The sequence below is a fragment of the Molothrus ater genome, chromosome 1 (genome assembly GCF_012460135.2).
Source record: "Molothrus ater isolate BHLD 08-10-18 breed brown headed cowbird chromosome 1, BPBGC_Mater_1.1, whole genome shotgun sequence".
In the NCBI taxonomy this organism is placed as follows: Eukaryota; Metazoa; Chordata; class Aves; order Passeriformes; family Icteridae; genus Molothrus; species Molothrus ater.
The window spans coordinates 129677812-129700409 of record NC_050478.2 but is presented as its reverse complement, the minus strand read 5'-3'; the positions used below and the strand labels follow the sequence as shown (position 1 = coordinate 129700409).

At 37.6% G+C, this 22598-nt stretch overlaps 1 protein-coding gene across 2 annotated transcripts in view; it reads left to right on the top strand.

The window, feature by feature from the left end:
- The first annotated feature begins 458 nt into the window (after positions 1–458).
- SPAG1 (sperm associated antigen 1) overlaps positions 459–22598 on the top strand; it is a 37642-nt gene continuing 15502 nt past the window's right edge. The window contains exons 1-12 of one of the 2 annotated variants that reach the window (XM_036406806.1): positions 459–521; positions 1837–1978; positions 2531–2690; positions 3013–3138; positions 7745–7812; positions 9687–9805; positions 10282–10387; positions 12577–12707; positions 13320–13426; positions 15835–15997; positions 19905–20324; positions 20707–20806. In XM_036406806.1, coding sequence (XP_036262699.1) covers positions 1839–1978; positions 2531–2690; positions 3013–3138; positions 7745–7812; positions 9687–9805; positions 10282–10387; positions 12577–12707; positions 13320–13426; positions 15835–15997; positions 19905–20324; positions 20707–20806 — 1640 coding nt within the window. In that variant the 5' untranslated portion in view covers positions 459–521; positions 1837–1838. Of the gene's footprint in view, positions 522–1270; positions 1530–1836; positions 1979–2530; positions 2691–3012; positions 3139–7744; positions 7813–9686; positions 9806–10281; positions 10388–12576; positions 12708–13319; positions 13427–15834; positions 15998–19904; positions 20325–20706; positions 20807–22598 lie in introns of those variants that run through there. The other variant, XM_036406808.2, reaches the window with a different exon arrangement.

Below are 22598 nucleotides of genomic sequence, written 5' to 3'. Positions count from 1 at the left end.
GCAGCGTGCACCTTGTGCCTGCACAGCAGAACGAAGGGGTCGGCTGTGACACGGCTGCTCGGAAGGGTGAGGAGGAGCGGGCGGCAGCAGCGCTGCCGAAGCTCGCCGGCAAACGGAGGCGGGCTTGGTCCCCGTGCGGGCAGGCCGGGTGCCTCTGGCTGCCGGACTAAGGCGGCGAAGAGCCCCCAGTGCCCTCGGGAAGGGGCACGGACCTCTGGAGAGCAGCGCTGGAGGAGTGCAGAGCTGACGGGCAACACTTCACTGGGGACACCGGCAGCGGGAGAGGGACCGCTTGCTCTCCGCTGAGTGAAATACTACGCTGAAACACAAGGATGATGCTGACCACAGCTGCACCCCCGGGCGCTGCATCTCTGCCCGCCCTCGGCAGGCGCTCCCCTCAGCCCAGATCCCCGCCCTGAGCCCAGCTGCGCCTGCGCGGCCTGGGCGAGGGCCGGGCGGCCCCCGGCTGCGGTGTGGGCAGGGCCGCGTCCGTGTCCCGGAGACAGCGCGGCCCCGGGCAGGTGGGTGCCGATCGGCGAAGGCAGTGTGGCCGCTGGAGCCCGGCGGGGCTCTGCGGGAGCCTCGGCTGGGCAGCCCTGGGGCGGGCGGCACCGTGTCCCCGGCGCCATGTTGTACATAGCAACAGTTGCTAGGCACGGGCCCGCCGCGCTGCCCCGGCTCCGGCCGGGCGTGAGGGCAGCCCGGGGGCCGGCCTGGAGGGAAAGCCCCGATCCTGCCAGGGGTGTGTGGGGAGGCTGTACTGGAGCCGGGCTGTGTCACCGGGGGCCCTGGTCACCGCGGTGCCCTGGTGCTGGGCAGCTCCCGGCCACGGGAATAAACGGGAAAAACCGCCGGTGCTGATGAGCTTTTAATTCTTCTATTCTTCTTTAATTATTTCCTACATTTGTCCCTCTTTGCGTGCGACTTCTTCCTTTTCCAGTACTGAAACCGCAAAGTCTTGGGGCAGAATCTCTGTGCAGCACCTAATTATGACCAGTTATTATTTAAGTGCTACTGTATTGTAAACGTTTTTTGTGTAACTACAAATTAATGTGCGTAATTATGCAAGACATTAGAACACAATTATTTTAATTTGGTTTATAACTACACATAGTTGTTTTCACATACTAGCTAGTTGCCCTTATTGTATTTCTTCAAAATTAACTGATTGCTTCGTGCACTATGTAAAAGGGGGGGGGGAAAGATTTCAGCTCCCTAGAGCTTGTGGTCAATACAGAAAAAGATGCACATGAGCAGATCAAAGGGACAGGGAGACAGAAATATCTTATTTGAATCCCTCATTTCTTCATTAACAGACTTACTGGAAAAGATTCAGATTCGTGTGTAATATAATCAGAGACCCAGAAAATGCAGTCATTGAGGAAAGAGAATTGAATTCATTTTGTCTACAGAGAAGCCAAAGATTTTTGTTCCCTTAGATATGCTGCATTGGTTAATGTCTTCCCTCTGAAAAAAGGAGTGTCCTTCACTATCTTCTCCTTTGTGATTATCCCACTTGGTTAAAACAGGTATGTGTTAAATAAAACAGAGAATGTGATAGGTAAAAATGGGCAATTTTTCTTTAAGAGGTCTTTCTGAATTGTTCTGACTTGCAGTAGAGTTGCATACTCTTAAAAAGCACATCTCATATTTCTATCAGTAAGCCTCTAGTCAGCAAGAGTTAATGTGATCAGGCCTTCAAATCTGATATTTTTTCTTTTACAGGTCTGCTTGCATGAGACAGTGGCGAGTGAGCAATTTTATTCCTTAAATTTGCATTACTTCAAAATGTAACTAGAAGCTTACAGAATCACTTTTTTTTCTTTTAATATTTAGTTATGGGTGATGAATCAGTACCATATTTTCTGGGTGAAGGAACCACTAAAACATATCAAATACCTATTAGTCATCTGGACTACAAATTCATTGAAAAATGCACAGATGTTAAGCACCTGGAAAAGATTCTCAGGGTATTAAGGTAAATTTATTTTTTTACCTTCATTAATAATTACATTCCTGTTCTGTAAAATTTGAGTGAACCCTTTTCTATTTGTCTGAACCTGTCTGTGACTTTCTAATTTAAAATTAAAGTACAAAGTTAAAGTGATCATGCTCAAAGTGTCCCAATGATAACACTAGAAATCCAAGTCTTTTTTTAACCATCCAAAAGTTTGTGTAGCTCAGTGCTAGGTTTTTTTAAATGCTGCCACTCTGTTTTGGTTCCCTCATGATCCATGTTGCATGACTAGCAATTTCAGATGCCACACCTGTTTAACTTTTGCTTTAAATGACACAAGTTTCTTTTTAATGAGCACTGTGGTGAGAACTTTTGAACAGTGTATGTGGGCATTGGAAAATGGTTGAAGGTTAATTGGGATTTTCTAATAAAAATGTTATTAGGTGTTAGTAAAATTGGGTTGTAACAGGAAAACAGTCCTCTGCAGTCACTGTATGGACTACACATGGAGGGAAACATGGAGGATGTGGTGCAATTCTTTTTTGTTAACATTTCTATCTTTGCATTTTAAAGGTCTGGAGAGGAGGGGTGTTACCCTGAACTGACGTTGGTTTGTGAGAAGCGAATTGAGTGTTTGGATCCAAGGAGCAGAGCTCTGAGGAAAGATAAGCCTGCAGCCACAGCTTCTGATTTCACAGCTGAAGAATGGCAAGCAATTAATAGTGAACTGATGGTACAGGATCTCATTTATAGTGGTCCATAATACAATCACTGTGATGTATCAATCTTCTTGTGCCTAAGTAGAATATAATTATTTGATTAAAAGAGGAAATTATCAAAGGACTATGTTTTAAAATTTATTTTTGCTTAATGTCACTGAACATTAACTGCCCATTTTAACTCTACATGTTGGGTTTTTTTTGCAGATCACTTTTTATTCAAAAAAGCACTATTGCTCTTTGTCTTAATTGCTTTTCCCCATTAAGAGCAGTGCTTTTTAAGGATAATTGCTCTACTGCCTTAAGGTAAAAAAAATATTATTTATTTATTTCCAGAGCTGGCTGGCAGAAATGAATGAAGATGATAAGAAATCACAGCTCCTGAGAACAGACACACCAAATGAAAGACAAGATAACTTGCCTCCCATTCGTTGTTCCAGCAGCTGCCTTCCCACTGATCAGGTATCTCCAGTTTTTCTAAAACTGGGAGATTTTATATGTATGAACTTCTAATCATTGTGCCTTTCTTACTAGATTTATTTTGTTAACCAGAAAATAAAAACTTTTGTTTAAGCATTGGTCTCTTGCAAGGGACCTTTAAGCTCCCTTGCAAGAGACCAGTGCTTAAACAAAAGTGCTTTCTTAGTACTAGCATGTGTATTGCAATAATGTTTTAATTCTGATCAAGAATTCACTGCCAAAGCAGATCTCTTTAAACAGCCTTTTATGTTCTTTGATTCATATTTCCAAGTACTGCTTAAGCATGTGAACTAGGCTCCTTCTGGATGAAATTATGCCAGGAGATTTTCTCCAGCTGCCAGCAGGCTTTTGTTCCATGGGACCAGTCAGAAGCCAGTCCAAAACAAACACCCTGGAACTCATACAGTGGGGATGTTAGAGCCTCTGCAGCAATTGTTTTACTCTGTAGCCACTCCTGTACTTGTTCGGCTATGGTGTATATGTAGCCTTTGACTGTGTTGGTACCTTGTGTTGATGTTCCCACTGCAGCTGTACAGCATAATTCCCAATTTAGCCCTTAAGCAGACTTAACAAATTTTCATGACTACAGAAAACATATTTACATTTTCCCCCCAGGTATTAGTTTCCTTACATTTTGCTGAGTTTTACTTTTTTTCATTTATTTATCTGCCTGAAATATTTTTTTTCTGGCCAGCTTTTCTTGCTAATACTAAATACAGTGCTGCTGAAGTGATTGGCAGACAAGTAGGTGTGGATGGGATTTTTCTGAATTGTCAGGTATTGTCACAAATCAGTTCAGTCTGATTCTCAAAATTATTTTTTTTTTTAATTCTGGGACACTGCAATAGGAAATTCATTAAGCATTGTTCTTTTTGGAGGTTTGTGAGTCAGAAACATTATGAAGGGATCCTTACAGGTCGTGTGATCTTTCATACTAATTCCTATTTTCTTGAATAATTATGTATTAGTAAATGCCTGATCTGTGTTCTTATGTTGTCAGAAACTACTTCTTATTTGTCAGCTGGTAGATAGATGTTGGACCAAGACATTTGGGATAGCTAGGCAGTCTCTGTTATGTGGTATACAAAGAGGCTGGAGATTCCAGTGCATGTTTTATAAGTGGTTAGTATTGAGACTGAGGTGTGCTTTTGTTTGGTTTGGTTTGTGGTTTGGTTTTTTAATTAATGTGTACTCTTTAATATTTTGCAATGTATGTTCCTATTGACTGTCCTATTTTGCTGAGATGGATTGTGCCACTATAGTTTTATTCTTGATTCATGTCCTGTGTAATTGCTAGAAGAGAAAATGGTTTAATACAATGTGAACTCAGTAGACCCAGTTTAGCATGTTAGCATAAAGTGATGGAAAGTGTCTTGAAATCTAGGATATGCCATGTTACTAAAGAGGATGTGTTCTCCATTCAAAGACAAAATATTCACCTTTTTTCCCTCTTCCTTTAAACCATGCAGCAGTCTTCACATCAAATTTTGTTCTTTTGCTCATCAGCTTTTGTTCTCCCTACTAGGTTTTGGTGTTAGCATTATTACCCAGGAAACCTAGATATAGCTTTATGCTTTGCCTGTGGTATGTGATTTCCATTCCTTTTGTCTAAGCAGACAACCTCTAAGGGAATTGTAACCTGTCCTGGAAGAGAGCAGGAAAGCCTGAAATATTTTATGCAGCACTACAGTTGTATCACCACTAGATTCCCACTGAATAAAAAGAACCTGTTTATATAGCACACACTAAATTTAATACCTGCAACATGAAATCTCAAAAAATTGAATAATGTACATAATCAGATTTTCTTTTTTTTCCTTTATTTCTTTCTTATAAAGGTATGTGTCATCTTACAGTTTTTAAACACGTTTGGCTAATCAATTGGGACTATAATTATTTTTCAGATTGGCATCATATAATTTTGTAAGTGGGTTCAAGTTTAGAATCATCCAAATTTATCCTTTCTGCTGGAAATAAATGCACAAAGCCGTCCATAATTTTATGTTATTACTTGGTTGGAGACTGTTCATCTGATCTGATACATAAGAAGTTCAGCATTTTCAGTGAATCCAGTTCTGGAAATCATTATTGACCCTAAACCAGTGGATTGCACTAATGGGTACAAATTTGGTAAATGAAAGCATCTTGTTTTGTCTGTAATCAGATTTTCTTGCTGATACTATATGTAGGTGTAATTTCAATTCACTACTGATAGTTTGTAACTCTGTAAAGTGTTTTCTTTTAATTGCTGTGAATCCATGGGGGGGATTCAAAAAATGGGCTGAAAAAGAGTAAAATTTTTGCAATATTCCCCTCTATAACACAATGTGGAAATTTCCATTTTACACCCCTCTTTTCTTATCATGCTGCCCAGAACTGTCTTAACGGTCCACACTGCATAATTATAATTTTTGCTGCCTCATTTTGTCCAGGAGAGAAGTAAAAGCATGTGTTTAAAGATATTAATATTCAAAAGACTGTATTGATGGGATTTCAGCTTAGGCTTCTTTGCCAAACATGGTTTTCTAATACTGTTCCAGAAAGATTTGCATCCTCAGATACCTCCTCGTGCCACAGCCCAGGGCATGCAAAATGCATACAAGTTTTATGTTATAAAAATCCACCATGATAGGATTGAATAGCCTTCATGTTGTTTTGGATATTCTGAATTAAAAAATAACAGTGGTTAGCTGCCATAGAATAGTAAATGTTTTAGGACGGCCCACTGGAGAACCAAGGCCAAGTTGTGTCACCTGTACTGAAGCCAAGTTGTAAGTGTTCATCTTTGGTCCAGAAAATGTTCAGTGAGCTTCAAACCCAGTGGGATTCATACATTATGAATTGTAGCAGGAAACATGACAAGCACAGAGATTTATTTTTTTGAGTTCCATGGCGTGCAAGTGTACATTTTTTATCAAAGCCTCTTGGATGAGATCCTCTGAAATATTATTGATCAGAAATTCCTGACTCTCTTGGAATCACAACCTGATTACAATTATTTCAAATATATGAGACTTGAGATTTTTTTTAAATGGTGGGTTTTTGAGTCAATGTTTCTTCCTCATTCTATAAATGTACATGCTGTGGTTCTCTCCCTGAGCTGGAGTTGTATTAGTGTCAGTACCTTATGAGAGTCTCTTCTGAGAGTTGCAGTATTTTTGCTCATTTAAATTAAGTACTTTGGTTGAAAAAAAAACCCTTGATATTCATTAAAATAGTAATATACACCAGGATGGATATATAAGGATAACTCATGTTTCAGGAAGGTGTATTTAGGAGTATTTAGGAGCTCCCTCCTCTAAACATGTGTTGATCACTGAACATATTTGTCATTTTGTCTCGCTTCCTGAAAGACATAACATTAAGAGTAATTCTGGAGCTATATACTACAAAAATTTGTGTAACCTAACATTATAGATAGTCAGAAGTGTTTACAGGAAGGGTCACATTTGCATTATGTAAATTGAGGTGTTTACATCCAGCTGCAGAAGTATGTCCTCGTTACAGTGTCACCACTGGCAAAGCGAGTTTAGGAAGCTTCTGGTCATTTCTTTGGTCCAGTTTATCACATGCTGAATTGAACTGGTACAGATATTTGGAGATTGTACTGTGATCTCTATCAGATTGTTTAAACACAGAAAATTGTAAATATGCAATTCTACAAAGAATTACACTGGTCTAACTCAGTGAATGCTGGATTGCAAGGTAAGAGGAGGACTGAATGGCCAGGATAGGGTAGATGGGAATATTTTGAACTGGCTGTTCCACTGTGAAATACCTGTTTGGAACCACACCTTGCTATTAAGCATTTTGAAGTCAACAAGCAGGGAGGGGCATAGAAGTATAGTCTCATGACGGAGGTAGAAGAGATGCCAAAGGGGACAGCTAGGGAAATAGAGTCCATTAGTGTAGGAGATGGGTTGAGATACAAGGCAGTCAAATCTGATTGTCAGAACTGATTGTTGAAGGAACATCCTCAAGATAAAATCTTAGGTAAGGCAAGCTTCAATGATAAAGCTTGTCTAAAATCTAAAGTGGATGTAAATAATCGTGGAATTGACTTTAGTAAAGTGATAAATGGTAAAAAGAAGTTCAGACACTACTTTGAAGTAATTTATTTGCAAATTTGTTGTGAGTGTTCCAGGGGCTACCAAAATCTGTGCCTGGAATTCTCTTGGGAAAGGGAAGCCTAAAACCAGGTTCTGATTCACTCTCAGTGTCAAACACCTCATCACAAGGCTGGGTCTTCTAAAGACTGAGTTCTCCCTTGCTATGTTGAAAGGGTGGTTGGGAAGATGGCATCACAAGATACTCATTAGAAAGTTTCATTCAGTGCCTCTGTGATGTGACAGGACAGCGGACAAGAAGTGTGAGACTCAGGAGCCCCTCAGATTGCAATGATTTGTGAAATGCATCAAGATTTTCTTTAAACCAAGATGAATTACATTTTCAAGACTGAACTAAGATTAGTCATGAGTAGTGGTGGTTACTAGGAAAATATGTACTGCAGAAACAAAACCAAAAAAAACCACTGCAAATTCCACTGCAACAAATTGTCTTACAAGATGGCTGTTTGTTTCTCTTTTAGAATAAAAAATTGCAAAACAAACAAAGAAGCAAGAAAAACATACCACGGGATTACAGTGAATGGGACAAGTATGTTTAATTAATTTTATATTTCAGTTTTTAATAAATCTTATTTAACTAGGGAACACAGTGTATTTTGCAGAAACATAGTATTAAGGTCAGCATTTTAAGGAACTGTAACACTGGTGAAACTTTGGTTTTTCTTAATAAATATTCTGTTAAAATGCAGATGACACATTGTTTTGCTAACAGTTGAGAACAAGTTAGTCTACACTTTTGTACAAGGTGTGTGAAATATAGTAAAGCAGCAGAAAAATAAATAAAAATTGATTACTTAATTGATGAGATTTTTGAAAACAGCTGTAGGGTTATTTAACATGGACCTATAAACATGGACTTGTCTATATATAAAGCCACAGTTCTACACTGAAAACAAAACTGGTGAATACTTACTCCTGCACTGAGCCCCACTAACCTCAAAGAATGAGCTTCAGGCAGGTGCATCAGTTTACTCAGATGCAATTACACTTAATAGAGGTTTAGACAGTAACTATTTTAGAATGGATGGAGCTCTGATACAAAGACATTCTGCATCCTGTAATGGTGGCACATCACCTTCCCAAGTTACGTGACAGGTTCATGCCCAAATTGTTGAATACCGAAAGCAAACAGCACATTGTTATTCCTGTGTTGCACACTGTAGAAGCTTTTCTGTAGTTCCTGAAATCTGGATTATAATGCTATAGAATCAGAGTGAGGAGGCACAAATTTCCAGTGCAGTAGATGGGGATTTTGTGGGGTTTGGGTAATGAAACTATATCCCAAAGCCCTTACAAAAACCCTGTTCTGCATAAGTTTTGCATATACCCTGTTTTGCATAAGTTATTTTCATGTATGTATCTTTCAGAAATTGGTGCCTTTCTGCTCAAATGTGGACAAAGAAATTAGGTTATAAAAATAATTTCTGCAACAATTTATTCTTTCATTTATTCTTTACTCTTGGTACTGTAACTTTCCAAAGTAATTGTACAGATTTTGTTTACACATTTATGTACACAATCTTTAAGTGCTTTAACATGCTGATAATAGTACAGATTGTGAATTTTTCCATAGAGGGTATTTATTTTGGATTATGAGTACACTATTTATTTTGGATTATGAAACAGAGCTGTCTGAAAGATGTTTTCCAATTTAAAGCATATAGTGGTTTTAAAATGCTTTGAGGATAATTCTAGAGCTTTCAAATAATTGTTTAGGCAATTTCTAAACAAAGAGTTTTGCTTCTTATTTTAAAAAAATATTTGAAATGTGCTTAATTTATAATAAATAGGTAAAAGTAAGCTAGCAAAAGATCAGATTCAAAATGGAGAACAATTAGCGTTATGTGAAAAGGTTTTGGGTTGGAGAAATTTTCAAAATAGTATCTTGATTTCAGAAAGAAATTATTCATATTGTTCAGATTATTGTGAAAAGGCTATTTTCCATTACACCCTACACAGAAAAGCAGTAAGAACAATGTTTATGTATAGTGTAGAAATTGATTATTACTATATTTATTTTACAGTATTACAGCAGCAATATTTCTTTGATATACATTCCTAAACTCTGTTTTCAAAGAAAGCAGCTTTAGAGCTGCTTTGAAATGTTGTCTCAAGTTTACAGTATAAATTGCTTTGAAGCTGTTTCTTAGGTATTTTGGCCAAGGTTAAAGGGGATGTTTGATAGGGCTGGGATGGAGCCTGATGATACTGTTTCTTAAATTTTACCTGTCTGTTTTGGGGAATATGGTGAGGAGGTGAGGCAGAGATTTTTCTTGGTCACCAATAAATGAATGCAGCCTGTATCTCTTCCTTTGGTTTGTAATGAAAATACAACATGCCTTTCTGTCAGCTGAGGAGTCTTGCCATGCAGAATTATTGAATTGGTCGTTTTATGAATTAAAGGTTTGATGTGGAAAAGGAATGTTCTAAAATTGATGAAGACTGTGAAGAAAGTAACTCAAAAGCAAGATTCTTCAGTAGGCCAAGTCTTCCCATAATTGAAAAGAAAATTGACACAACTGGTAATGTCTTAGAAACATAATTTTTCTTTAGTTGTAATACTGTGTTGTAGAGTATGGATACTAATTAAAGAAGTATATAATAAAGTGCCTTTATTTTTCAGCACCTAGAGATGCTAAAAGTTGTTAGATTTAAAGTGAGCTTGAAGCCATGTTTGAAAAAAGTCTAGTCTTGCTTAATAAACAGTAAGAATGTTTATGTTTAGTTGAGAACACAAGGTAAAGAAGTAAAGCATATATCTGGTATTATAAATTAATCATAGAGCTTAGCCAACTGCTTTTTTCTTGCATGCTGATTTGTATGCCTATCAGAAGAATTTAGTGTTTTATTACAGAAAATAAAATACAAATTTTTCTTTTACCAAGCCACGTGCTTTTAAAATAATGCAAACTATGAGATTCAGAGTATTTTATCTGACTGTTTTGGTTACATCTGTGTAAGTTGCTAGTTGTTGTTATGTAGAAATATTTTTTGCTAGGAATGACAAAGAGAGAGAAAATTTTTATTGCTACTCGTGAAAAAGAAAAGGGCAATGAAGCTTTTGCCACTGGCGATTATGTGGAAGCAGTGACATATTACACTCGGTGAGTAAATACTATCGTGTTCTTATATTTTAATAACTCCTACTTGTGAACGTTGGTTTCAGACCAATGTAATTGAAGCAACTTCTTATTGAAGCAACTAGTGACAATTAGATTATTTTCAAAAGGGCAGAAAGATTTGACAGAAGAATATTTAAAGCACTGATCCATCCTGATATTAATTTTTATTTGTCGGAAGAGAAGGGGCTAGAAAGTGATGGAATGCAATCTGCAGTTGTCACAAACTTCCTCAGATTTTTTTAAACCATTGAGATTCCAAGGGCATGTTTACAAAAATAAAAGGATAATCAGAGTGCTGAGAAACTAAATAATTACAAATGTAATTTAACTCTGTGCTCTGAAATGGTAAGGACTTAAAAAAACCCTAGAAATCAGAAAGTGTCAAAGTTGTTGTTTAGAAATTTACAGTACCTGGGAATCTTGGGGTATTAATTACCAGTGTAAATGGAGGATAATGATATGACACTACTGTGAGATGAAATGTAAAGATAATTAATGAGCTATGATATTATAGTGGGATAACCTTGAAAAAAGTATGAGAAAGTTAATACATTTGTGGTCAGTGCAGATAAGTATGGAGAAAATAATGAATAGAAATAGTGTGGAACAGAAATAAAATAAATATTTAAAGATTTATGTTTAGGAATTATCATTCATAATGTCAATGAAGGAGTTAGGGTTTTGTAGAAAAGCTTATGAAAATTAATCTGGAGGTTGCTGATATAGATAGATCTGTATATATGTATGTGTGTGTGCACACTTGGAATGATATTCATAGAGCACAAGCTGCTTAACTGAGGCATTTGATGCATGATGAGTTTGGTTTTTTGCAGCCTAAGGATCTTTCTTGTTTTGTTTGGGTTTTTTACACAAACATTAAAAAAGTCTATAGCTGTATTTCATATACAATAAATAAAATACAAATACATAATATAAAAATAAGTAAAAACATCTGCTTTTGGTACATAAATAAGGTACTAATAATTAAGGATAGGCAGAATCCTTTCTAATGGAGAGTTTTTCCATTTTTGACCCCCATGGAGCATTGTATGCCTTCTGAAATGTATGATAGTGACACCATGCTGTTCTAACTGGTCACTTTTCTAATCCTATCTGCAATCTATTTTCTTAGAGTTATAAATATTTAAATAAAATATTTTGGAGTGAATTGTTAATAATCTGAAGGGGTCATCTGTGACTAGAATGGAAAATCACCTCTTCTTCTGACCTCTTCTTCTTACCCATTGGCTTTCTTGACTGGCTTGTCAGTCTCTTGCCTGTTCCTCGTGTGTGAAGACAAACCTTCACACATTGAATCACTGCTTAGACTAGAATGCATCTCCTCTTCTTCCTCACCCTCCTACCCTTTTTAAAGAGCATGCACAGATTATCCCACTGGGAACATAGCTGCATAGAGCTTTTATTCTTTTTTTTGTTTCCCATGTGTTGTGCATTTGTGGGGAAGTATTTGAGATTGTTCTTCAGCCATGTTTTTTTTCACAATGAAATTGTGTCTATTGCAGTGTGCTGTCCCCCAGGCACTATCATTGCTATTCTTTCCAGAGAGCACAGTTTAGGGTCTTCCTTGCAACATTAACAAGGTCGTTGGCAAAGATTCCCTTACACCATTTTGTTATGTGCATCCTAGCTGTCCTTGTTCCTCAGAGATGATCCTGTTGTCACAGAAACTAAAACCCTACCTACAATACCAGCCCTGCAGCCAGACATGGACCTGGACAATTTATCCACTGCTGAATCTTTCCATCTTACAAGCAAGATCAAGGAGAATCCCATGTGTCCTCCCCCACCACCATCCTTTTCATCATAATCCCCAGAGCTGTGTAGTTACTCTTCATCTCTCAGAGGTTCCATCTGGCAGTTTCTTTGGACTCTACATGGATGGCAGGAGGAGGCAGTAGTCTAAGTGACAGATGAACCATGGCATCTCCTCTGCAACATCTCAGGTCTAAGTCCTGGCAAGCAAGAGGCCTCTGAAGACAGTAAATCTAGTTGGCGGATGGTTGCCTGTGGTCACATAGGAGGGAGTCTCTAACCACTACTGTGGTTAGAATACCAGTATTAATATTCCTATAGCTTCCAGTACTGAAGTTTTTCTAGATTCAGGTTTTCTAACTCTGACTCTAACACAAGCAATATTCCCTTTCTTTTAGGAGTTTATCAGTAATACCAACTGCAGCTGTGTATAACAACAAAGCTCAAGCAGAAATCAAACTTCAGGACTGGGACAATGCTTTGCAGGATTGTGAGAAGGTACTAGATATGGAACCTGGCAACATAAAAGGTAAAGTAGAAAATAAAATTTCAATGTAATATTTTACCTCTAGCAAATAAAATGGTACATGTTGTAAGTTGACTGAACTGAGCTTACATCAGGTCTAAATACAAATAAGGGAACTGCATAGCTCCCCAAAGCAATTTGAGTCATTCTTTGGGGGTTAGTGAAGTTTTATGCAGTTCATCCTGTTGATAGGTAAAGGGAATTCTTACATGGCAGCACGTTTTCCATATGATAACTATAAGCCCTCTTGTATTCATGCAGTGTTTCCATAATACCCACACTGAATTATAAATTAATTTAAAAGTGACATGAAAACAAGCAAAGTTGTTGGTTTGAAGTCAAGAACTTGAATGTAGCTAACTGTATTTGCATGGATGGAGGTGGAAAATTTGAAAATTATGAAAAGGTGCTTCACAATTCATGACTGCTGCCTCAAAAGATGTCATGTGAAATTGCATCATTAAAGATCATCAAGAAAACAGTTGTTAGTAATATAGAAGTAAGTGCAGAATTTTATAAACTGCACAATTGCACTTATTATGTCTAGAAAAAACAGTGTATTTTTATTCACTTTATACTTTAAATGCATAAAAAATACACTTCATTCTTTTGTAGCTTTGATGCGTCGTGCCACTGTCCACAGGCATCTGCAGAATTACCAGACAGCTATAGAGGATCTGAATAAAGTGTTGTCTGTTGAACCAGAAAACTCTATGGCTAAGGTAAAGATTAGCGAGTTGAATATGGCTAGAAAGAAGTTGTACACAGTTATAGGCTAAAGTGAGTGCAGTTCATGTTGTTTGATGTAACTATGAGTTTTGAGGACACACTCAATCTGCTGTGCCATTCATCAGCTTCCCAAGATCACATGTGGTGGAAATTAGGTATTGAATGTGGCCAGATCTTCTGTTCATGACTTGATTGTGAGGAAAAGCCTTCTCTTTAGTGTAATTTAGGTGCCTAAAACATTTTCTGCTGAACATGCTTGCAGTATTAGTGTCTTGCTGATCAAAGCTATTTGGAAATTTCTCTTGAAAAGATCCATTGAGATAGGTGCATTTAAGTTTGAGTACATAATGAGAAGAAAAATCCAACAGATGCCAAGCTTTTGTTGTTACAGTGGTAAAGTTTACCCAAAAGGAGGAGAGCTGGATTCTGCTCTTGCTTCAGTGTGGTGTTATAAATTCTCATTTTTCATCTCCAGAGTAGACTGGAAAACCTTTTGTACCTTCTTATAAATCTGGACTCTTCATAACCAATTCTGGCTTTTCAAAGAAAGCCAGATGCTTTCTTTGAAAATTAGGGTCAGGATATGGTTCTTGAACTACTGTTACTCTAGCTGTTAAGGAGAGGATTGGTTTGTGTCCTTTATTGATATCTTAGGGATATTTTGCAGGTTAGAACAGTCCATGCATTTGGACTCTGTGTGTCCTGAGAACCTTCAGTACTGGGCAGTTTTGATAGTAAACTGCTCATTGTATGTTAATTATGAGTCCATCATACTACTACCCTCCCAATGTTTTTACATATGACTTCTGGATGCTGTGCAATTGTCCCAACTTCTGTCCAGCTCTTGTTGGTGGCATATTGTAAGCTGCTAGCAGCTTGTTGATTCCTGCTTCTTTCCATGGAGTTATTTATTACTATTGCTTGTACCAGAGAAAGTGGTACATGCCTCTTGTGTCAAATTGACCACATACAGCATTTATCCTTTTTAGGGTGCTCCTGGAGCTAAGTTCCTGTCCAGAATAGTTCCTGAGTTTCACATCAAGCAAAGAATTAATTACATGTCTTTAGATCTGAGTTCTGAAAGAGATTTTGGTCTTTTTATTTTCTATTTACAAGACTGAATATCTAAATAGCTTGTGAGTCTGTGATGACAAATTGTACAACAGTCTATGTGAAAAGATGTATCAAATAGGCTGTGCTGAGACTTCTTATAATACCAGACAGAGTCACTCATTTTGATTACACTCTTCCATTACTTGCTTTGCTGAGCAGTGTTTTTGTAGCTGAAAGCAGATATCTGTACTTTGTCCTTATTCATGCCAGCTATTATGCCTTGGCTGGCACATACAAAAATGAGAAGTGCTTGGCAGGGCATTTTTTTCAAGTTTCTCATTGCTTGGAGAATCCTCAGAACTCTCTTGAGATAAATATGAATGTATGGAACATATGCAGAGTGCATGTTCATATCCAGAATCACTAGGAGAAAAGTGAATTGGTTGTCAGTAACTGGAATTCTTCAGGGTAGTTTGTCCATGTGAATCTTTGCTTGATCCTGTTCTTGTCTTTTTCTTGAGAAAGTACTGAGGCACTTTCTTGCACAGCATTGAATTACATTCAGAATACCACATAATGCTGGGTGTGTCTTACTCTGCTCTGACAATGTAAAGTGATTTAGTGGTTTATGGGTTACAGTGATAGTGCTGGGTTAACAGTTGGCCTTGGTCTTAAAGGTCTCTTCCAACCTTGATGATTCCAAGTGCAGTTAAAGGGGATTTTTTGAGTAATGGAAAAATATTATGGAATGAGAAGCTGTTTGATAATTTAATTGCAGTTCTTATAAGAGGAGCAGACCTTATCATTATTCCACAGTGTCCTTCTGCCACACTGTTAAGGGACTGTTGTCTCTTGGTTCTTGTTCTCTCAGTTGTATTTTTCCATCAGTTGTCCATCTGACATCAGATTCTCCGTAGCATAAATTTTGATTCTGATTTTAGGCTTTTTTGGAGATTCTCTAGAGAACCTGTTTTCCACATCTCTTCCATGCCAGATCTCACAATCATAAATCTACTTTTTTCCGTTGAATTTAGTTTTTTTATTTTTGATAAGCAGTGCATTCAAGAAAAGTATTTATTTATTTATGTGATAACTTCACACAAAGATGTGAAGATATCTTGTGCCTATTTCTTGTGAGAGAGACAGAAATTGACTATTACTCTTGGTTTGATGCTGACTCTTGTAAAATTCACATTTATTACCATCTTTTTATATTGGCAACATTTATCTTGATAATTCTTCAGGATTTCATGGATTATTTAACAGAATGTATTTGCTGTACGTGAACTGTAATTTATATACATCATAAAAACACTTCTGCTATTGCTGCTTTTTTTCTCTATTGTAGAAAAGTCTGCTAGAGATTGAAGAGAAACTGAAAGGTTTAAAGCCTGTATCTGAGTCTCAAGGCAAAGGAAAAAAAATACTTATTCAAGAGATAGAGGATTCAGAAAGTGGTGAAGGAAGAGAGGAAAATACAGAAGAACGGGAAAGACGTGGTGGAGATAAAAGTAATGTCTTATCATTTCCTACTTTATTTTAACCTAAGGAAAAATAGTTGTCTTTGAGGTAGTAATGTTTATTCACACAATTCATCCATATATTCTTGCAAAGAATTTTGCCTGTTTGAAGACTAAACTTACATTGACTACTTAAAGTAGATCTGAGTGTGAAATCTAGAACCCAGTTTTATTACACATCTTTGTAATTCTTTCTAGAATGGGCATAACAGAGACAAATGGAAAATGTTGCTCTAAATCACCTACTTCCCTGTGCCCTGTGTGCTCTAAATCACCTACTTCCCTGTACACCTGCCCTTTGATATGGACCCAGTTAAAAATTTCTTCTGGTGAGGGAACATTTTGTGTTCCTGAGATCTTTCTCTCACACAGGTTTCCTGCCTTTCCACCAGCACATTTTTCTCATTTTTCTTCCCATGCTTGCATCAAAGGGTGTAAAAATGATCAAGTATAATTTGTTAACATCTATAATTTTTGTTATTGTTTGTTTTGGAAACTATAATTCTTTTTTTTTTTTTTTTTTTTTTTGTAAGAGCTCATCTCTATGCCCTGGAAGTTTGTATTAGAGGTAAACAACATGTAATTCTTGTAATTCTTGTACTGGATGTAGTTTACAAGCAGTTGAAGCGTATCTCCCATTCCTGGATTAGTGTGTGGTTAACTGCAAGGCTCTTTGGGTGAAGCCACTGGCATAATCAGAATCCATGGCTTGCAGGAGGAGGTGAGGCAGCAGGGGCTAGGAAGGCTTGCATTGGCAGCTTGCTTTTAGATTCAGCTGCATGGCTGGCCTCTGGCCTGCAACAGAATAAAATCCCTAGGCTGATTTCACCCTTCTCCTTTCTTTTAGTTATGTTGGCTCTTTAAGGTATTTAAAGTCACAGCGGTGGCTTTTATGTTTTCTGTGTCTTATCTTGAAACTAAATCAGTCTGTAGGTTTTGCAGCTTAATCATGAATGTATGACTGTAAATGTATGATATAATAATGTATTATTGGCACACAAGATTAGGGAAAATATATTTTCCCATATCAGTTGGTGTCTACTGAATCTCCTGAGCTAAAACCTTGGAAGAAAGGAGTGCAATCATGTCCCTAGCCTTAAATGTCTGTTGATTTGGGGGTGTTTTCTATTGTGAGCATTCAGATGACTGTGTGCCTTCTAGCTCCATAGGAAGACTTCCATTCTGTTGATGAAAGGTTAGGCCTTTAAACATATGGAAGATTGTCAGTTGACACCAAGGTGTTCCTGTGATACACAAAAGTACTTCTGAGATTTAAGTGGAAAGTATTTTCATAGTTTACACTGTATTTTCTTGTACAACTGGAAACAAAGATGAATTCAGTTCAGTTAATGAATAAAAAATGTTCTGTGAACCTAACAGCAATAAGTAGACTAAACCTCTAGTCCTGTAATCACAGGCAGTCCAGTAGTCCATGTAGTCCAGTCATGTAGTCACATTTATTTCACATTCTAATTGGTAACCCTGATGCATTCCTACTGAATTTACAATTTAGAGATTGGAAAAAAAAAAATTTTGTGATCTTTAGGGCTGAAAAGTTGGTTTCTGAACTTTGAACAAAAAAGTCTAAATAGAGTGTAGTCTCTCTTCATCTTCTATGTAGATGAAAGCAAAAGTAAATCGAGCCCTTTCTGTACAATAGAAACAGAAAATTGCTTGCATCCTAGAAACTACAAAACCCAGTATTCAGGCACTGCAAAAACTAAAAATCATATGCTTGACAAAGCACCTGGTATTTTGACATGTTTCCAGAAGTTATAACCTCAAGTAATAAATACAGTTTAAAGATAAATTGATACATTTGAAATAGCCCCTTTTAATTAGGAGAAATTTGTTGAGCTGTGTGGTATATAATTGATCTATTGCAATATTAAATAATATAATATGTAATATATTATTATATATTATATAATAGTAAACACTCACCAAACTTCAAATATTCCTGTTAGATTATTCAGTGGGGATTTCTTTAGTTTTAAGATGGTCCTTCCATTTTCAGTTTGCTATTTTAGTAATAACATAAATTAAAATTCTTGCTTGTGTGTATTTGTTGTCATTCTGGTCAAAATTCCGTCCAGACTTTTCATTACCTTTCTTCGAATTCTCCTTCAAATTTTTAAGGTGTCTTGAATTTTTTTTTCCTTAAGAAAAGTTCAGAAGTATTGGTGTTTTTTTTTAACCCAGAATACTGCTTTAATTTCTCTGTAGAGACCAGTACAGAAACATTGCTTTTAAAGACTGAAACTAAAAGACAATGAGAATTATATTTGAGAAGTATAGCTGTACATTTTTTTGCATGCTGTTTACTCAGACTTGAAGTATTTAACCAATTAGTATTACCCAGCAGCTACATAAGGTAACTATCAGCATTCCTATTGTCAGGGGGACTCCAGACTCCAAATGCTATAAATGCTTCCTGTTTAATCCAGGACTGGTTCTGTGCACTTCATCTTTAGGAAATTTTTTCCTGTATTCAGGAATTACAGATTATTCACATTAATAACATTCACACCACATATTGTGTGCCTGCCTTGCTTTCTCTTTGTCTCTAGAAGCTGGGATGCTCTTTGACAGTGTTTCACTATGTTTTGTAAAAGCTTGTCCTATCACCTGTTAGTCTGTGACATTTAAATTTATTTTTTTTTCTGTTTTGGTGTATGTAAAATGAAAGTATTTTAGCATGTCAGTTAAGGAAGTTTTTAATATACTGGTGTCTTCATTCATCTGCCCAGCAAGCCTTTTACCACCATTCTCCCTAGCAAATAGACTTTAAGCCTTTTTGGTGTATTTGGTACCATCAACTGGATGAGTGAGTGGGTGGATGTATCAAATATAAATAATTTAAGTTTTACAAAAATGTCTGTGTGGGTAGATTTAGCTTATCATTGCTCACTCTGTGGAGTATGAACTTATTATTAAGTATGGTATTTCAAAACAGGGATCTCAGCTAGGTAGGAGGCACTAGAGGATTTGTTGTTTCTACAAATCTTATGCTTTCCCATCCTGTTCAGTTTGATTGCAGTAACATTTTGGACCGCCTGGAGTTCCTCCATGCTGAGTCAGTGTCAGATATTTGTTAAAGTCAATTGAAAATATTGTTCCAATAGTTGAAAAAATTCTGTTGAAAAAATTCTGATAAGAACATCAGGTTAAGGGAAGGGGAAGATAGCATCTTAATTGTACCAAAAGGCAGAGTTGTTGTGTGCTTAGTAGTATTGAGAGGCTCTGCAGAAATCTGTCTTTGAATACTGTGGTGGTAATCTGGTAGGAATTCAGGTGAATATGGAAGAGAGATATTTTATTATCTAATACCCTTATTCTATGATTTTTTCCTAAATAAATTTGTAATAAATAGCGGTAAAGGTTGAATGATCACAAGTATGCATAAAAGGATTTTTGACATGGTTAAATGAAATCTTCATGAGAAGGATTTATAAGCTTTTATCCTGCCTATTCCATATTATATTTGAGGAAGTTTTGTATAACGTTACAAGTTTGATAGCTTGTGATCTAACTTTAACACGCAGGCATTTGATTTGGTCACGGCAGATCAAAGCGTCCGTGTTGTAATAGGCGGTATTTAAAGAGTTAATGTCAAGGTGAGCCCTGTACCATTCTGACACCTGAACAGGGGTTCCCGTGTGCCCAGCAAGGGGCAATGAGGCTTCGTAGTAATCCCTTCTCAGTAACACCTGCAGGTTACTTGTAAGAAGGAATTTTTGTGTGTCCTCAGCAGTGTTTTCCGAGGCAGACAAAGCCCCCCTGGCTCTGGGTGCCGCGGGCTCGGCTGGGTGTCCCTGTGCCGCCCCCCCGTGCCGCGGCGGGCCGATGGTTCGCGCTGCTGATGCGGCTCTAACCCGCCTCATTAACGCCCTCGCAGGCTCCGGCGCGGCAGCGGCGGCGCGGGCGGCGGCCGGGGAGCCCGCGATGGGCAACGCGCACAGAAAGTCGCACCGCAAAGGCAAGGCGCAGCAGGACAGAGACACGCACAAGCACAAGGACTCCGCTGAGAGCGGGGGAAAAAAAGGCGCGTCAAAGAAGAAGTCAGAAAAGCGTTTGTCGGACCATGAAGGCGAAGTTAATGGCTTTTTACGCAGCGATGAGAAGAGTGAAAGCGCCGAAGCTGAGATCTCCACACCGCATAGGGAAGGCTCTCATTCGGCTGGTGGTGGCAGCTCCACTTCACTTCCTCCTACTGCAGCAAAACTAAAAAGTGAAGGAAACGAGTTATTTAAGAGTGGACAGTTTGGAGAAGCTGTGCTCAAATATTCGGAAGCAATTGAATATGTCACTGGTCTTGGTGAGTGTAATACCTTATACTTTAAATCTAGAACTGTTTAGATGATTTAAAGGAAGTACAAGTGAATGAATTTAGCCTGCCCCTGGATTTTTGACAGGAGTTGCCATGCAGTAAATCTTGCATCATTTCGGTAGACAGCAGTTCACGTGACAGAAGATACAGAATGATGAGTGAAATAATGTTTTAATTTTCTAGGGGTAGAGCTGTTGACATTTATGTTTGAATACTTACATATTCCAGGCGACATGATCAAAGAAAGCTATTTACTGCTTTGCAGTGTCAGCAAACTGCATCGCTGCAGTGCAGCTTGGAGTATGCAGGTTTTTAATTCTTAAGTGTAAATTCAGTAATACTATTTGATTTTCATTGTAACTTCTTTTAGGAGAACAAAGTCCAGACGATTTAAGTATCTTGTACTCAAACAGAGCAGCATGTTACCTCAAAGAAGGGAACTGCAGTGACTGCATTCAGGATTGTAACAGGTAAATTGAAACCTCCCATGTAGAGCAACAACATTCCTGGTGATGATTAAACATTTTAACTGATATATTGCTAGTGCTGTTTGACTCAGAACAGTACCAATAAAGTCTGATTCCTTGTCTAAATGACAGATACCTTTGTTACATAAACAATCACATGAAACTAGGAAAGAAATAATTTTTAACTTAATGTCTTACTGTGTACGGGCAGTTTTTAAGCTTATTATGTTCACAGAAATGCATAGTGGAATTCGAGTTTATAATACCAAAGCAGGTTTACAGTGGAGTTCTACAGTAACAGATATGTAAAAGCTTTGTTAAGCCAGATGCTTGTCACGGTATTGGAAATTGCTTTTGAGCACATGTATGGTGTATGTGTGTGTGTTCTCTGTTGGTTTATTGTTTTGGTTTGGGGGTTTTTAATATATACTTGACATAGTTATAAACAATAATTACAGCTGTTAAGGAATTGAGCTAAAATCCTTTCTGCTTATTGTGGCTTTTAAGAATACAGGAGTTAGAGAAGATGAGACACCTTCAGTAACTTCCAAACACTGTGTCCCACTAAATTAATGCTGTATTTTTGATGGTTTGGGTTTTTTTAATATTTCCATAGATTGAGTTTATAATGCTGAGGCTTAAGGTGCAAAAAAGAATCTTAAAAGAATTAGAAATCGTATTAATTAATCAGTGCGGTTTTTTGTACAGCATAACACTACTGTTAAAAAAAGCCCTCCAAAACAAAAAATAAAATATGCATGTACCTTTTTAGTACAAAGGTACAAAACATTTAACTTACTGTATGTATTCTACCTGACAGAATAAGTTCTCTGAAAAAAATTACTCATTAGCACTATTTTGTTAAAATAGATGCAGGATTGCAGACAGCTGGCTGAGATGGTGTATCTAAGACCCATCTTTCTATTGAGGAAGTTTGAAGTATGTAAAACTTTAGCTGGAATCAGTAATACAGAAGTTTTAGGTTTTGTATTCTTACCAATTAGAAGCTTTTTATTCTTACTATCTAATGATAGTGTCCTTAATGTCATGCATATTTCCTGGATGTGCAAGAACTCATAGTGCTTAGTGGTAGAAATAATACAGAGGTAGAAAAAATTTAGAGACTGGGATGCAGAACTGCAAACACATGTAATGTCAAATCTTCAGTAGGCAACACAATATAATAGATTACCTACAAATAGGTTACTTGATTTCAAAGTAAAAAATTTTGTAGGGTTGTACTAGGAGAAGCCTTCTCCCCATGAACACTGCTTGACATTGCAACAGGTTGCCCAGAGATGCTGGGCAGAGATCCCGTGGAGAGTCTTCAGGCCCAGCTGTATCAATCCCTGAGCAGCCTTGTCTAATCTTGGAGCTAAACATGTCTGTAGCAGAAAGCTGGGATATCTCAGTCTGCGTGGCTTTATGACTTCATGAAATCCAGTTGTCTAGACTCATCTTAATTTCACTATTCAAAAGTTTCTCTCTCTTTTGCAAGAATCATTGAAAAGAAGGTAGTTCTTGAGAAATAAAATCTTTGCTTCATACTGCTGGAAAAATGCAGCATGCAAATGTGTTGGGAAGGGGTTCTAATTGCACAGTGTTGAGGTTGGTGTTGACCAGACAGACAATCAAAAATGTAAACAGACAAAAGGCAGGCAAAAACCTAAGTCCAAAGAAAAGTGCATGCATGTTCCTGTCCTAGTCAGTGGGTTTTTCAAGTGCATACTTTCATTTAAGGAGGAAGAACTGAAAGTCATGTAAGCAAAAGCACCATATACTTGAAATCCATGTG